The sequence below is a fragment of the Melozone crissalis genome, unplaced genomic scaffold (genome assembly GCF_028551555.1).
Source record: "Melozone crissalis strain CALT ecotype California unplaced genomic scaffold, PUWL_Pcris_2 ptg000063l_1, whole genome shotgun sequence".
NCBI classification, from domain to species: Eukaryota; Metazoa; Chordata; class Aves; order Passeriformes; family Passerellidae; genus Melozone; species Melozone crissalis.
In genome coordinates this window covers 12,392,605-12,408,865 of record NW_026535841.1, presented here as the reverse complement: position 1 = coordinate 12,408,865, position 16,261 = coordinate 12,392,605, and the positions used below count along the sequence as shown (strand labels likewise).

General features: G+C 44.4%; 1 protein-coding gene across 2 annotated transcripts in view; it reads left to right on the top strand.

Annotated features, from left to right (window-relative positions):
• The window catches only part of MLXIP (MLX interacting protein), a 40,187-nt gene extending 25,493 nt beyond the window's left edge, over positions 1-14,694 (top strand). For both annotated transcript variants that reach the window (XM_054288822.1, XM_054288823.1), the window contains 11 exons: positions 262-351; positions 937-1,028; positions 1,124-1,793; positions 4,631-4,752; positions 5,466-5,652; positions 6,415-6,539; positions 8,998-9,096; positions 10,261-10,388; positions 11,416-11,539; positions 12,129-12,258; positions 12,733-14,694. In XM_054288822.1, coding sequence (XP_054144797.1) covers positions 262-351; positions 937-1,028; positions 1,124-1,793; positions 4,631-4,752; positions 5,466-5,652; positions 6,415-6,539; positions 8,998-9,096; positions 10,261-10,388; positions 11,416-11,539; positions 12,129-12,258; positions 12,733-12,854 — 1,889 coding nt within the window. In that variant the 3' untranslated portion in view covers positions 12,855-14,694. The remainder of the gene's footprint in view (positions 1-261; positions 352-936; positions 1,029-1,123; positions 1,794-4,630; positions 4,753-5,465; positions 5,653-6,414; positions 6,540-8,997; positions 9,097-10,260; positions 10,389-11,415; positions 11,540-12,128; positions 12,259-12,732) is intronic.
• The last annotated feature ends 1,567 nt before the right edge of the window (positions 14,695-16,261 follow it).

Here is a 16,261-nt window from a genome sequence, read left to right as displayed (position 1 = left end):
CAGCAAGGTTTTGTGTAGTGCAGCTCAATTAGAGCCTTCAGGTTTCACCCCTTCCATTTTAGCAATTGAAAGTTTCATTCCTCAATGGCTTTGATATCTGGATTGTGCTGTAGCTCTGAAAAGAAGCAGATTTTCAGTTCCTTTCAGCAGCAGTTTTTCTGTAACATCTTGGCCAAGCCTGGCTGTGGAGTGTTTTATTCCTGCTGCTGTAATTATGTGAGTGATGGGAAGCTAATCTAATCTGTCTCCTCAATTTTGCAGGACACTTAGGAAATGCTGACATGATTCAACCAGGGCTTATTCCTCTCCAGCCAAATTTTGATTTTATGGATACTTTTGAACCTTTTCAGGGTAAGAATCATAAAGAGTTCACTAATTTCTTAAATATTGCAGTGATTTATGAACTAGGTTTTAAATAAAACTTTAAGTATTACATACATTTAAGGTTTCCGCATTTCACACTTCTTAGTGATAAAGACATTTAACATTTTGTTTGTCTTTGAATGTTTTATGGCACTGTCAAGAATTCCATATAACACTGAACTACTGCTGACAACTTTGATGGTTATGGATCCTCATGGAAGTAAAGAGTGATGTCTATTTGCTGGCTCTGCAAGCAGTCTGCATCACATAACTGTACTTTATGGGAGTCACTGAGGATCGGCTCTTGGCTGTCTGTGTTTAGATGAACCTTTAACAGGACTGATTTTTGCATTGTCCCAGTTTCCATGAAAGTTGAAGGAGTCAGCCCCAAAGAGATCAGTTCCTCTGAAGACAGAATTCACTGCTCAGTCAACAGCAGTTGTATGAAGCAAAAAGCTCATGGTTTCATTATTTGCTAAATAATACTGATATTCCTGTGGATTTTAAGATCTAGCAATGCTGTATCTCAAGTATGAAAAGCAGAAAATTAATAGGTGGCTTTTCATATTTCAGAATTATTCACTCCCAGTCGCTCCAGTAATTATTTCCCTTCCGTGTCTGCTGTCAGCTCAGCTACCACAGACAGCAGCAGCCACTCGTCCCAGGTAAGAGAGGTTTCAAACAGAAGGCTCTGCCATGAGCCCTGTGCCCTCAGGAGGAGTTCAGGCATGTCTGAGTCAGTGATATTTCCTTCTCTCAGTCTCCTGTCCTGCCGTCGGGTTCGCTGCCCAGCACGCTCCCGGCAGGGAACATCAGCGATGGACTGATTCCTTCCTCAGTACCTGCTCCTGGCATTCCTGACGTCGTTGCTGACCAGTGCTCCAGCATTAGAAGTGGAGGATCTTTCATCCAGCCTGCAGACTTCCCTCCTGACACATCTCTCAGCGGGCCACAAACTTTCATGTCGGTGTTCCAGCCGCCGCTGCCGCTGCTGCAGCCCGCGGGCGCCCCGCAGCCGCCCCCGCTGCCCGCGGTGCCGCTCGGCTCCAGCCTGAGCCCCGCCCCCGCCGCCTTCGCCGCTCCAGAAACGCCCAAGTTCGGCCTCTGCGAATCCTCGGTCATCACTCACACGGCCTCTGCCACGCTGACCCACAACGCCCCTGCCACCACCTTCAGCCAGAGCCAGAGCCAGAGCCTGGTCCTGGCCACGCAGCAGCCGGGGGCAGGAGTGCCTTGTAACCTGGCCTTCCAGACTGCTGTTGTGCAGGGGCAGCCCCGGCCCCAGCTGCAGTCCCAGCTGACATTTGCACTCCCCAAACCTGTTCCTCTGGCCAGTGCTGGGACGAGGCCCAAACAGTCACAAAAAATAGTGCCTGCTCCGAAGCTTGAAACAGTGTCCTTAGTGGTAAAGAATGCCTTCATCACCCCAGGTGAGGAGCACTGTGGGAGGATGGTTTTGTTTTCTGAGCGGGACTAGCAGGAGGAAAAGACCTCCTTGCTTTTCTTGCTTAACATAATAAGTTAAAATAGAGCTGCTGAGTGTGTCCATGGAACCCTTGAATCCACTGGCTGAATGCAGTGGCTGCACTGTTCAGTGGGATGCTCTGCACTGCTGCAAGGATTGGAAGCAGTTTGGTTGAGTGTGAAAAGCTGACCTGCAAAAGGGGATCTCTTTTTGTATCATCTGTGGTGGGCTGTGTAGCTGCAGCAGCTCTGTGCTCCTGCCCCATAGAAGCCCTGGATTTAGGAGTGATGCTGTTGTGATTCACTGCCCCTCAGGGCACTCAGCCACAGTGGAGGAGGAGATTCTCCTGAGCGAGATGGAAATCTTTGGCTCAAGCAGTCTAGAGACCCTTGAGATGCTTTAAGTCAGGAGTGGGTTTCATGTCAGGGTAGGAACACCTGGGACTTCCACACTGGGTGGGATTTGGAGCCACTGGCGCTGCACAAAGCAAAGAATGAATTACAAGATAAGGAGCGAGAATTTATCTTGTGATGTTTCTTGTAGGAAAGCTCAAGGCTGGAGCAGGACAGGCAGAACACTCTTGGGGTTATTGCAGTCTGTTTTTAGACTTGTGCTGGCTGGGGGCCAAGTGACTTCAGCCACTTGAAATGTGCAACAACAATTCAAGAAAAAGCCTGCCTGGAGGAGAAATGTTAAACAGGCTTTACTGGGGATAGGTGTGTCTGCCAGGGCCTGACAGTGAGGTTACCCACCAAAGAGAAAAATCACTGTTCAGGAGAAGAACAGACCCAAGATGGAATTTAGGGTGTCACTGGGATCAATTTGGTCCATGATTAAAAGGATGAGGGTCTTAATGGCAGTGTTCTTATCTGCAGTGTGTTATAAACCAACATTCCCTGTACCTTCAGCAGCTGAGACGTGCATTTCTCACCTAGTAAAGATTGTAGGCAGCCCATTCTCAGAAAGCCTTTGCTCCTGCTTTTCTCAGGGCTTCCTGGGTTGTTCCTCACCCCATATATTACTTTCCCAGTGCTCCACCATTTACTTCTAGACCATCACAACCAGTGGGTTTGTTTCTCATCTAGATGAATGGCATGTATTTGGGGATCATGGTGTTCCTAAACTACTGGGACATCAATCTCAGGGGACAAATCCAAGAATTTATATAAATACTAGAGCTTTATTTTTGGAAACAGAATAAACATCAGTACTTGTAACTGAGGCATTTATGCCTGTAATTTGTGTTCAGGACAAACAAATCATCTCCTGACTGTAAAGCAAATTACATTATATCTTGTGTTAAAAATGCTGTATGTATAAGGACCCAAAAACCTGTACAGATTGTCTCATCAGGTGCAAGACTTCACTGCTATCACCACTTCATGATAAATGTGCTGATTTGGAGAGGAAAGTCTGCAAAAGATGCATTCATAGGACAGAAACATGAATCATGTAAAGCAACTTCTAAATATTGTTACTGGTTGCTGCAGGTCCCCAAGTGTGGAAGTCAGAAAGGCCAAGCCTGTGCAGCAGCATTAATGCACTGTCAGAGTAGGCTCTTGAGGGCAAGAGAGATGTCACAAGTCCAGCTGAGCATCAGTGAACAGTGGAAAGGTTCTGATTCCAGCTTTAGATGTGGGAATGCTCAAAGAATGAACTCCCTGTGTCAGTGACAGAGCCACACAAGGGCTGGCACAAGGTTTGTGCAAACCCCAGGCCTCTCCTATGGAGGCTGTGCAGAAACTCCAGTTGAGTCAAAACACTCAGGTGTTGTCAGGCTGAGGTGACACTGTCAGGGAGGGGACACTGGATAACCCTGCACTGTTTCCCTGTCCTGCTGTGTGTGTCCTTCAGGGTGCTGATGCTGAGCTGCAGAGGGGTGGCTTGGCAGGGGCTGAGCTGTGCTGACATTTCTCCTGCATCATGACTTTATTTGTACAAAAGAGAGCTGAACCAGTGCAGCCAAGAGAGAAGCCAAGTATGTTTGGTTCATTTTTATCAAAACCCAGACAGAAGCTGTGTCTTTGCCTGATTTTTCCCTTAGTGACAGCTTAGGATGGTCAGTCATGTTCTGTAGAGACTGGGCAAGAGCAATGTCAGCATGAATGCCATGGTAGTAACTGCACATCTGCATTGGTTACATGGAGATCTTCACAGATTCGTGTGGAGACATTTGCTGCTATTCAGAATTGCCTCCAGCTGCCTAAGCACTGCAGGACTCTTGGTTCTTTAGCGTATTTTGTGGAATTTTGATGCTGATTCCCAATCACATTTGGTTGTCTTGTGGTTGTGTGTCATCTAAAGCAGCTATAAAACCAGATAGTGAAAGAAGCTGGTAGGCTGAAGTGCTGAGGGAAAGGATTTAAGATATATATACAATAAAGCATGAGGTATTGAGTCATTGACCCTTCTGGGTCAACAGAGCAAGCCTGAGATCCCAAAGTGTGGATGGAAGAGGAGAGCTGAAGATGGTCCTCTCCTGTCAAACCCAGCTCTGACAGAATGAAGACACTTAGACACTTTGTATCTCCCTGAGTTACCACATACCTCTGTAAATTCACAGAGAAACAGTGACAGTGATGCTAGGAAGCTCAGAAATAGCTGGAGTGTTCAAGTCCTTTGTACTGAATTAAAGGGGCTGAGATTATTGGAAGACTTGGTGGCATTTTATACTGCAGTGACATAGTAGCAAATAGATGCCCATTGATCCGTGCCCGTGTTTAATGACAAGTTATTTCATACAAAGTAATTTCCATCTTTTTTTTGTATCATTAACTATTCTAACTGAATTGTGTTCTTCAGCTGCCTTTCAGGGACAGTCCAGAGCTGTGATTGTAACTCCAGCACCTTTAAAAAGAGAGGGGATTTTGACGCCAGCCACGTCTCAGTCTAATGTTGCAATTGCACCAGCTGGAATTGTCAGAGTAAGGAGAAGATTAAAAAAATTATATATTTGTTTTCTAGGCCTGTTATTTGAAAGTAGTCAGAGCCATAATGTGCTCAGGCGGGTAACAAGTCCAGTAAATCATCTGTTACCCAATGTATGCATTTGTGCATTCAACTTTATGTTTGCTTGTTTTTAATGTAGCCACTTCATGGGCTTGGAAGCACTTTATAGTCTTGACAGGCTCTGTCTCACACAACAGTAAGATTCCAAGGAGGCCTGCACTCACGGTGCTGTGGATGGGGATGGTTTGTGCTTTAACTGTGCAGAAGCTGGAAGGAGCCCAGGGAGCTCACCTTTCCACTGCCGTATTGGCAAACATGCCTTGGGGATGTGAGTGGGTTTCCCCAATATGTTGTGTGCAGGAAGATGGAGATAGATTTTAGTATGTTATGCTGTTGATGTGTTGTAATACTACTTTAAGTTATGAAAGGATATTGGTCTCCTGCCAGAAGCCTGACTTTGGTGCCTGCCAATTCCTTATATATTAGCCCTTGTTTCATGTCATCAGATTGTTAATCATGTATTAATTTGCTACTTTTAGTAAAAGGCAAGGTAACAAATCTCTCTTTCTCTCTTTTTCTTTCTTAATCTCTCCCCCCCACTTTGTCCTTTCTCTCTTCCCTTCTCTCCCTCTGCCCCTCCTGCTCTTTCTCTCTGTGTTTCTCTGTGCTGTCTCTGTGCTGTTCCCAGGCTCCCGGGGTGACGGAGTTCCGTAGTAACATTCTGGTTGGTCCAGCACAGCGAGCACCAAGTAGTCAACAAAGCCAGTCCACAGTCTCACATCTCTTTCCTCCTAGTGTAGTCCAAGATGTGTTGGTGAAAGGAGAGCACATCCCTTCTCACTGTAGCAGTTCACAAGTTCCCTCACCTACACCTAGTAAGTTAGAAAGCTGTAAGCATTCTCTCCCCTGCACGTGGAAGTGTTTCTGTTGGGTAGGCAGGGTGTAAATAGGCCTTGAGGAGCTCTGGATAATTTTTGAAGGGAAAGCTTTTCAGGCCCGTCTACCCCACAGCTTCAGTTGCATCCAGTAGTTTCCAATTCTTGTCTTAAATGACTGTGCAGCATCTCCACAAACTGTGATTTTGTGTTTCCTGTGAGTGGCTCCTTTCTAAAAGGATATGCTGTCGTAGTCACCAAGAGATGAAAGGCATCTGTGTAGGAAGTGCTGAATAGGTTTGTTGTTCAGTGTCATAGCTCTGATTTTGACTGGAGGATCTCAGACACAATCCTTGTAGGTAAGTGCAAAGACTCCTTTTGCATGTGCATCGGTGGAGCGTTCCCTGGGCTGGTTCTGGTGGTCAGTGGCTTGTAAGTGTCACCATCATGTCCCAGGCCTTAGAGACAAATGGGGGAGCCCAGCAGGACAATGGAGTCACATCCTGTGCATCCAACATGCCTGTGCTGAAATATGTGTGTGGAAGGACAATTACATCTTGCTATTCAGGATGTGTCATGTGACATGATGTCCTCAGCTTTACCAGCAGTCCTGATGTTCTCTAGCATGTGGTTGCTGCATCAAACAGTGTAATTTGGTTGCTGACTGCATTTCAGTTCAATTCTGAGTAGAAACTTCTCAGCAATTATATTTGCTACACAAAGTTGTTTGTTAATGTGTCTTGTGTTTTTTCCTTTCTGAAGGCCGGGACTGTCAGAATTCAGGCCAGGCTTCCCCCTGCACCTCTGAGCAGAGCCCCAGCCCACAGTCTCCTCAGAACAGCTGCTCAGGAAAACCTGCCACTGACCCTGCTGTGGCTGCACTTAAGGTGTGTGTCCTTTTCTTTGAGGGGCTTTTATTTTTCATAGCTGCTTTTCTGTCCTAATGTCTGAGCATAGCTAGAGAAAGTTGTGCTTCAGGACAGTAGCATTGTGTGGCAAGCTTTGCTTGCTGCTGCATCTGTGCTGCTCTGTGCAGTCCAAAATGTCAGACTCTAATCTACTCTGCTCCTCAGGGATGTGTCACCAGAGGGGCCAGGCTTAGCTGTACCTCTGCAGGTCCTTATGGTCATGACAGCAGTTCCTGCTGTGGCTCTCAGGAGTGTTGTGACAGGTGTCAGTTCACTTGTCAAAGGTTTCAGGCTTAGTGTTCTAAACTGTGGCTTTTTGCCATTGTTCTGTTGGGGCTCTTCAGTCTGCAGGGCTCTGGCCATCACTGGAGGGGGAGTTCTTGACCTGCTGAGTTACTTACATGTTTCCAGTGATGCTTTGCTGCTCCACAGAGAAGCAGCTCCACAGACTCTACGAGTTACACCTGTAAAACCCTTGGAGCGTCACTGGGGTAAGAACTGGGAGGTCTGGAGATAGCACCCGAGTGCTGGTTGTGCCTCACACACAGCTGACCTTGTCAGAACACTTTCTGTGGTGGTATGAGAAACTTCTCCATGAAAACCCCAGCAGAACAATCAGCTGTAACTCTCTCATTTATTTTGTTGTGGGAGGGAGCATTACTTAACAGTTCTGCAAGTGCCAGCCCCCTTCTGGCTCTGTGTACCCTGTGAGTTGGCGGCAGTGTGGTTACTCTAGGGCAGAAAGGTAAGTTTAACACCTGCAGCCTGTGACTAAACTCAGGTCTAGATCTGTTGCAGAGGACAATCAGAACTGCCCCTTGCTGGCCATGCTGCAAGTTACTCAGAAAAGCTGGCAGGGATTTGCTTGGCATGAGAGCTCACAAGCCCTGGATACAGCCTGTTCTGCTGCTAGAGTAAGGTAACAAAGGAACAAATTAGTAGAGCTGGCTGATGGTGGGAAAGTGGTCACTAGATGGAAAAGCAAAGACACAGCTTTGCAGCCATGTAAACACACCTGCTCTCACAGGAATTGCTTTGAATATGTACTGTTAGTAACTCTTTTGTAAGACAAGGGAGAAACAGTGATATTTGCCAGGCTTCAGATGCATGTGCTTTTGTTCCTCTGTATTGTCAAGTTAGATTAAACAGTTCTGTATTGCTAGGTAACATGGCTGTTTCAGTTTGGCAAAGCATGTAGTGCACTGGAAATCTCAGTCCTGCTCATGAACCTGCATTTTCTGTGGTTTTGGGCAACCACTTCACTGCTTTATTACATTGCTTTCCTCCACTATAAAGTAGGGTGATGATGAGCTGCTGCCAGAAAGCCTCACCGTTCCAGGAATGTGTTTTCGAAGTGCAAACTCTGTTAAAGAAGTTCCTTCATCCCAGGTTTCCTGTGGTAGACTCCCAGGAAAAAGCAGTAATTGAGTAAAGGAGCAACTTGGGCTGCTCCTGCAAGAGAGGGACTCGGAACAAAGAAATCCCTGGGCTGTTTCAGTTTTGGTCTCTGCGCCTCCTTCACACGCCTGGCACACAGCTCTGTGTGGAGTGGGGATTTTCAGAGTTGTATCTGGAGTCGTTTTGTTCCTTCCTGGATGCTTTCTGTGTGTCTCTGCTGTGGCTGTGACAGTGTAACCATCCCAGGGACGATCCCTGGCTGCTCCAGGCTCCAGCTGAGCTGGGCAGGAGCCACAGGGCGGCGGTGTGGCCCCAGCTTTGGGAAGGGATCTGCCGGCTGCTCCTTTGTCCTCAGCAGCTCAGAGCCTTGGAATAATCTGGTATTCCCAGTGCCCAAGCAGAAACTAGAGCTCCTTTTCTTTTCTTTCTGTTGGCACCAACCCTGGGAGCTCCTGTCAATGTTTAGGTAGCTTCCCAGCCCTGGGATCCAGGGGCTGCAGGATCTTCCTGTGCCTAAAAAGTCCTGCCAGTTGTTTTCTTTGTTACTGATTGTGAGGTATTTTTGTCACAGCCTGGACCAGCTCTGGGTCTACTGATCTTTGTTCTTTTGTTAATATAAATCCTAAATATTTTACTTCCTGATTACACAGCTGAAGCTTAGAAAGATATGTGGGATGTCCTTTACTTTCTGCTAAAGCACTCCACAGACAAATGGAATCTTTCAAACATTTGTGTGCCTTGCTGGCAAGTAACAAATCATGTGCATACTGTACAAGCCTAGAACCTCCAGGTGATATAATATCTTTCATATTTTCTCCTTGCCATCCTGGCATGTGATGCTTAGAATAGGTGCAGGTGTCAGAGGTGGGTTGGTCCACAAACACACTGTCAATTCATTATTAAGATTGTGGAGTTGTTCCAGGTGAGCCATGAATGCCAGCAAGTCAACAAAAATGACACTGAATTGAGTAGCTGAAATAGTCATAGCAGTAGAACAGTAATGAGAACAGCACAGACTGAGCTGGTTTTATTTATGCAGAATCGGAGGATGAGGCATCTTTCAGAACAAAAACGGAGGTCTAATATCAAGATTGGTTTCAGTGCTCTGAACAGCTTGGTGTCAGCCAACTCCAAGTCGGTAAGTACTGCAGCAGCACTTGGTTTGATGTGAAATGGAAGAAAGATCCATTCCAAAAGTCTTGTTAATAAATGCAGTGATTTCACTGCTGAGTACAGCTGAGCACAGCAGAGAACACACTGCTCTGTGCTCACAGCAGTGAGCAGAGGTAAAATGGAAAAGCTCAGGTAAATTCCTAGGATTTCCACGCCATTGAGATCTCTGCCTCCCAGCATGGTCAGTTCAGATGATTTGGAAAATCTCATTAGGACTCTTTTCACCACCCAGCTATCTTTAAGACTCAGAGCCTTTTTCCCCCCTTTCACCTGTCACTTGTGCTTGGGTTCACAGAGAAAAAAAATTCCCAACTGATTTCTCATTGTGCAATGACTGTCTAGATGAAAAACTTACTCTGGCTACACCAGTCAACTTAGTTCACTAAATTGAAATACAGATGTAGCTGTACAGCAAAATTTTTAGTGTTCTTTAAATACCAGTGGCTTTGAAACCTGCAAAATATGAAAGCTTTTTGTGCAACATGTTGATTTGTTTTTATAATTTTTATAGTTTCAGAAATTTAGGTGCTATGTTGTCAGAATTTCACTTCCTGGCTTGAATAGCCTATTTGAAAGGAAGTCCTTTTTGAAAACTCAGCTTTACTGAAATGTCTGGTTATTTTATTTCTCAAGTACAGATTTTTAATTGGTTCCTCCAAACTGAAGAGTATTATTATCTCCTTTGATGGGTCCTTCTATTTAAAAACTCCAGGTTTCCCAAACTAAATAATTTATATTGTGAACTTAAAGCAGCGCTTCTACCAGCACTATAAATCTATCTGGAGATGTAGCACATACTTCACTACTTAAGTAAAACTGTAAATATTTTTAAGAGGATAGATAATGGAATAAAACATTTTAAATTATTAAAATACTTCTTTCAACAAAGTAGCAGAATTGTAATTTATGGAAGAAAACAACCCCTACAGCCACATTTCTTTGTGCTGGAGTTTGAAGGGGATTCAGAGAAATGCAGAGTTGAGTATCTGAAGTGTTTTGCTCTGCCTGGCCCTGTGCTTTTACACACAGTGAAGGGAAATGAAAAGGTGCTGGAGTGCAGGTTAGGAGGACAAACTCTTCATGAGCTCAGGTGATTGCAGGAATTGAGCTGTGTGTCTGTTTGGCCTAGATCAGCCACGCCATCACTCTGCAGAAGACAGTGGAATACATCGCCAAGCTGCAGCAGGAGAGGAGCCAGATGCAGGAGGAGACCAGGCGGCTCCGGGAGGAGATCGAGGAGCTGAACGCCACCATCCTGTGAGAACGGGAACTCCCAGGGCCGGAGCAGCAGCTCCGGTGGTGCCAGACAGCAGGGAGGGGGTGCTCAGTGCCACACCAGGGAGCAGATGGGGGTTGGACAGAGCAGAGCTGCTGTGGGGTGGGCACTGGTGCAAACTGTGTGGAGTTTCAGCAAGCTCTGAGCACGGAATGCACAACAGTGGCAGCATCAGGGAGGATGTGTCAGAATAGTTCTGGGAAGAATTCAGCTAGGATGTTTTTATAAAGCTCATTGATGATTGAACTCTTACTCTTCACAATGGCTTTGCTGCAGTTTTCTTCTTAAATGCAGTCAGTTTTTATAGAATATTGTGATTGAGTACATAAGACACAGAACTTGGGCTCCAGGAGTTTGCCACTGGCTGAACATAATTGATGATAAATCACTTCACCTTCCCTGTGAAGTGCCTCAGTTTGGTCTGTGGGTTAATGATTTTGTACTGGTGCAAAGCACATTGAGAACTGCACTGGCTTTACTTCCATCTTGCAGAAATTTTAGGCTTAGGCATGATGTTAAAATTAGCAGTAAATCAAAATATTTTAATTTTTCTTGCAAAATATAATCAAGTTTTCTTAGTTTTAGTTTAAATTGGTCTGTTTTATAAGAATCTCCATTACATTTTCTTCTGTACCATTGCTTAGGAGTAACTGTAAATTTTTCCTTGACTCCTAATGTACCTTGTCCTTAAGGGATGCCCAAAATTACTTTTTTCTATGCTATACTTTGTTTTCAGTTTTGTTGTTTGTAACCAGAAGTTTTTGTAGCAGCTTGATAAATGACTTTGCTGCATGAATATAGACAAAAACAGTTTTGGGAAAACAGTTTTTATTGTTGGGAAAACAGTTTTTATTCCTGACTGGAGCAGTTACACTCTGGGGGAATCATGCACTGGGAAGCCCCTCCACCAGTGATACCAGAAATACACATTTTTCTCCTGCTGCAGTTTAGTCTGGAAGAGAAATGTGTCCTTTTTGGTGAGACTCTGACCTCCAAACATCATCTCAGTTCTTGCCAGCAGCAGCTCCCTGCTACCGGGGTTCCCGTAACGCGGCAGAGGTTTGACCACATGAGGAAGATGTTTGATGAGTACGTAAGGAGCAGGACCCTGCAGAACTGGAAGTTTTGGATTGTATCCTTTTATACCAACCTGAGCAACTTGGGCTTTGGCACTGGTATTTTTAGAGCCAAGAACTTGGGATTCTGATGCTGTGACTTTAAGCTGAGTTACTTAAATAGTAAATGTCCTCAGTTTTCATCCACATCTGTGTGTGGATATGGATTCTTGCACACCTTGTTCACCTCAATGTGTGGGAGGTAACTGCAAAGTAAAAGGCAATGCAGAGGCAAGGTTTTCTTGCTAGGTTATTGTTCTGCAAGAAATCTTTTGTGGACTCTGCTGTAACTGCAGCTCTATTTGGCTTCTGGGAAATGTACATAGACAATAGCAAAGATTTCAGGGGAAGAAAAATTACCGTTACTGAAGCTGTTCAAAAACTTGCACGTTCCCTTCTCCTTTTTTCCTCTTCAGGTCTGTGTGGAGGAATTTTGCAAAATATAGTGAATATCACTAGGAACTAGGGTTCAATTTTTTTCTCATTGCAATCCCTCTGGCAGTTGAAGTCCATTTAGAAATCCAGTGTTTTCTCTGCCATAGCCTTTCCCATAGAATGCCTTGAACTCCCCCTTTGTTGTCTCCCTTAACATTTGGTGGTTTGCAGTTCAGCATTATTATTAAGCCATTGTTTGAGTCCTTCAATGGGATGGTTTCCACAACAAGCTTTAAGGATCTGAATGAAACTGCGCTGGCCTGGTTGGATCAGCACTGTTCTCTTCCTGTTCTGAGGCCAAGTAAGTGAGGTTCCATCCAACAGTTCTTCAGATCACAGAAAGTAAGATATAATAGCATTTCTTAAAAGTCAGATTATGACAGAGAAAGCACATGATGCTGAATGTGGCTTTCGCTTCCTTTTTGTTAGCTCAGTGAAAAAACAAGAGCCTCTTCTGACTGTGAAGACAGAAAAAAACTGTTGAATATACCAGAATTTAAAACTCTTTAACTACATTTAAATTTCAAAGGCTTGGCCCTGGATGGAGTATGTTTGGCAGTGTGATTTATCTCATAATGAGGGAAGACCTCTGAGATTTGTATTTAGCTTTGGAGTGACCTTCTGTTTGGGACTCACTGCTTGATTCATTCCCTCTTGCCTTTCACAAGTATTTAATTTACATTTATAGCTGTCAAGGGTTGCTCTGTTTTGCAGAAGAGAGATCAGTCAGATTAATAGCTTTTCCTGATGCTTTCCTGCCCTTTTTTTTCCCTAGCGGTGCTGAACACCCTGCGGCAGCTGAGCAGGAGCACCTCGATCCTGTCGGACCCGCAGCGGCTGCCGGAGCAGGCGCGCGAGGCCGTGACGAAGGTGAACAAGAGAGCTGGGGACACCTAACAGCCAAAGACACTGAGGTGCTTGTCCCAGGGGTGGAGACCCTGCCAGGCCCTGCCTGCCCAGGCTCCTCCAGTCAGTGCACTTTAGAAAGGATTCTCTCCATCACCAGAGACGTTGTTCAAGGCACCCGGCCCTGCCTTGCGAAGAGGTGCAGGTGATGCAGCGTTGTCAGAATGTTTGGGTTCCTCTCCAGTGCTGTGCTGTGCTCTGTCAGTGAGAAAAAACCACCAAGCTCAGGTAAACTCAGCAGGTTTGAGCCCTGCAGGCAGCAATAGATCTCCATCAATGCATCCTTATGCAACTAATGGAACGCCCTCAGTTCTCTGAAGTGTAAATCCTGTGCACCAAGGAATGTGCTCTTCAAGGGGAAAAAATACTTCTGATTTCATGAAGCAAAACGTGCTTTTTATTTTGTTCTCTGGTATTTGGTTCCATATGTTTTACTTGAATAGTGAAAATTGTTAAACAGGATCATATGAAAAACCAAAGGAGAAGAAAAATCTTTCAGTGATGTCAACTCATGGCAAAAATACTAGAATTAAAATCTCAGGCTGTGTTTTGTGTATTTTTATTTTAATGAGTGTATCATTGCATTTGATCAGTTTCAAGACGTGCTTTATTTTCTAGTAAATAAAGTAGCTGATTTTTATTTTTTTTATATAGCCATTGCAAGGGAGTAGCAGGCTGTGCAGTAAGTGCAAGAAAGCAGTTTTAGATTGTATAAATTCTGCAATTAGGATAAATGCCATGAATTTATATCAGTTTAATCAGTTAACTGTTTTCTTGCACTCTGCACAGTTCAGCTGCCATTCTCACAAAATGTGCACATATAAAACACATCCATAGGTAAATGTAGTAGCACTTCAGAGACAAGAATTGAGTTTGTAATGTTAAAAAATTGGCTTTTTTATTTTATTATCTCAGAAGCTATATCAAACCACACAGACTTGCAGTCAGTTCTTTGCTTCTTTGTCTTTTTTTTGCTGCTTCTTTTTGCCTTCTGTCTGAAAAACCTGAAGGACTTTATAGGCCTGGTCTGTATGGGAAGGTTCTGTTCAACATGAGTTATAGAACATGTAAAAATAAGTTTAAAAGTCAAAATACTGCATAACATTTTTCTGTGACAATCTCAGCACATCCTGTGCTCTGCTGCAGGTAAACTGAGTCCTGTTCCAGCAGTGATTGTCCATCCTGGGACAGCACTGGGGTGTTCATTCCTGCTGATTGTTCAAAGTCTGGATGATCCCATGACCCCTGTAATTCCACTCATGACTTGATCCTGATTGTTCAGAGCTCTGCAAAGGTGGGAACACCTCCCTTGAGCAGTTTTCTTCCAGTTCCAAGGGCAGGCTGGAGGTACTGTGCAGCCTCTCACAGTGCGAAAATGAGGAATAACTGGAGCACTTGGGGCTTGCACACTCTGAAATGGGCTCAGTAGGTTCTCCTTGGGGAAGGGAGCTTTTCTCAGCATTGTCCCCATTCTCCTCCACTTGGTGGGCCAGAGTTTGGAAGGTAACAATGGTCATGGGGAGTAGGGCTGAGCACAGGTGGAGGTTTTGTTCTTGTTTCTCCTTTGTCCTGAGTTCTTGCAGCTAATGGCTTTTCTTGCAGAAAAAAGCTTTTCCTTCCCTTCTGGGAGAGCAGCACTGTAGGAAGGACAAGGCACAAAAGGTGAGCCTCTCCCTGCATGGAGGGACTGAGGACTGAAGGGGAAGGCAGAATGGCAGTTTTGTACCAACACAGCTCCTCTGTGCAGGCAGAGAGAAACATGCTTTTCTTTCTCTTTTTTTACAGTAGATTTGACAAATAACTTGAAGTTTGTGGCACATGTGAAAACCTGTGTCCCAACAAAATTTCAAGTCTCAGCCAAGGAATGGTGTGTAAAGGTTGTCACAGTAATTAAATAGTGAGTAGATTTTCGGGAGGGATCCATTCCCAGATCTTTCATTATGCTGTAATCAATTAAGCAATATTCTTTTGGATACATCTGGGTAAGAAGTGTTAAATAAGTTAATCATTTTTTGAATCAGTGCTTTCAATCCTCCTATTTTTATCACTAGTTGTGAATTTGACTTCAGTAAAATAATTTTACACTGTGATGAGCTGGGGATGTCCCTTATGTCCTTTCCTTGGAAGGGACCTCACTGTCTGTTCAGAACATGTGTGGGTTTCTAGCAAGAAGGCAGCAGGCACATTGTCCAAGAGTTTTTGCTGACCTTTTCAGATGAGCAGATTCTCTAATGCCTCCCCTGCCTGTCAGCAGTGATGGTGTGTGATTTTCTCCATTTCTGGTATCGATGACGTGGGAGTTCTGTCCCAACGATCACAGTGCAGTACAATCACCCCTCAGGGCCAGGGGGATCTGAGGACTGAGACCCTGACATCCCAGCTCTCACAGAATGGATTGGAAACTGAAAGCAACCCTAAAGGATCAGCAGAGGTAATTCACCTGAACTGCCAAAAACTTTGTCCATTCACAGTTTTGATGTGGATAGAAAGCTCATCATCAGATTGCACCATGAGCTGGTTACAATTGGAGGGGAGGTGCTTGTTTAACAAATTGTGATGCAGAAACAAACTCAAAGCACTATTAAAAAACTGCAAAACTTTAAGAGAAAAAAATTAAGTATTTCCTACTTAGGCAAGAGTGTAGAAGGGAGGAAAGGAAAAGTGGAAAGATACTTTCCACTAGTGCAATTAGCAGAAATGATGTGGCTGCTCTTTGAAGCAGTGATTCAGTATGTTCTTGTCACCCTGTTATTGCAGATCAGAATTCTTTTATCAGTCAGCCTTGTGAGGAGAGTGATTTCACTTCATTTGGAAACACAGGAGGATAAAAGCTGGTTTATGTCTCACATCTGAGCAGTAGAACCACTAAAGATTGGTATGGAAAGAGATGGACCACGTATGTATTAGTTCCTGCATAGTTTTCCACTTTGATTTATGTTTAAAGACCTTAGTCTTTCTTTCTTACCCATGGAGGAATTTAAATACTTTATTGTTTTTCAAAGTTTTGTAATTTAAGCACTCTGATTTCCTCAGTGTCACCAAAGTAAGCAAGCCAAACACACAGTGCCTAAAGTCTGCACAGAATTGCAGGTGCTGCACATCTGTCTGGTGCTAAACTTTTGGAGAACCCCCAGATAACTGAATACAAGTTGTATTCTGTCAAATCCAACATGTTTCACTCAGCAAAGGAGTGGCTAAATAACTTATTTATGGCCTGTGATATGCACAAAGTCAAAATGGGATTGTCTGCTGGTTCCTTCTGACCTCCAATTGTATTAATTGGTATATTGTGGATGGCCCCACCCCAAAGACAAATTCTGGAGAACTGGGGCATGATCTGGTGTAGTTATTAGCTTGTATTGTAGTTGTTGGCCTCCTTTTAGCAGGAGGAGTAAGGG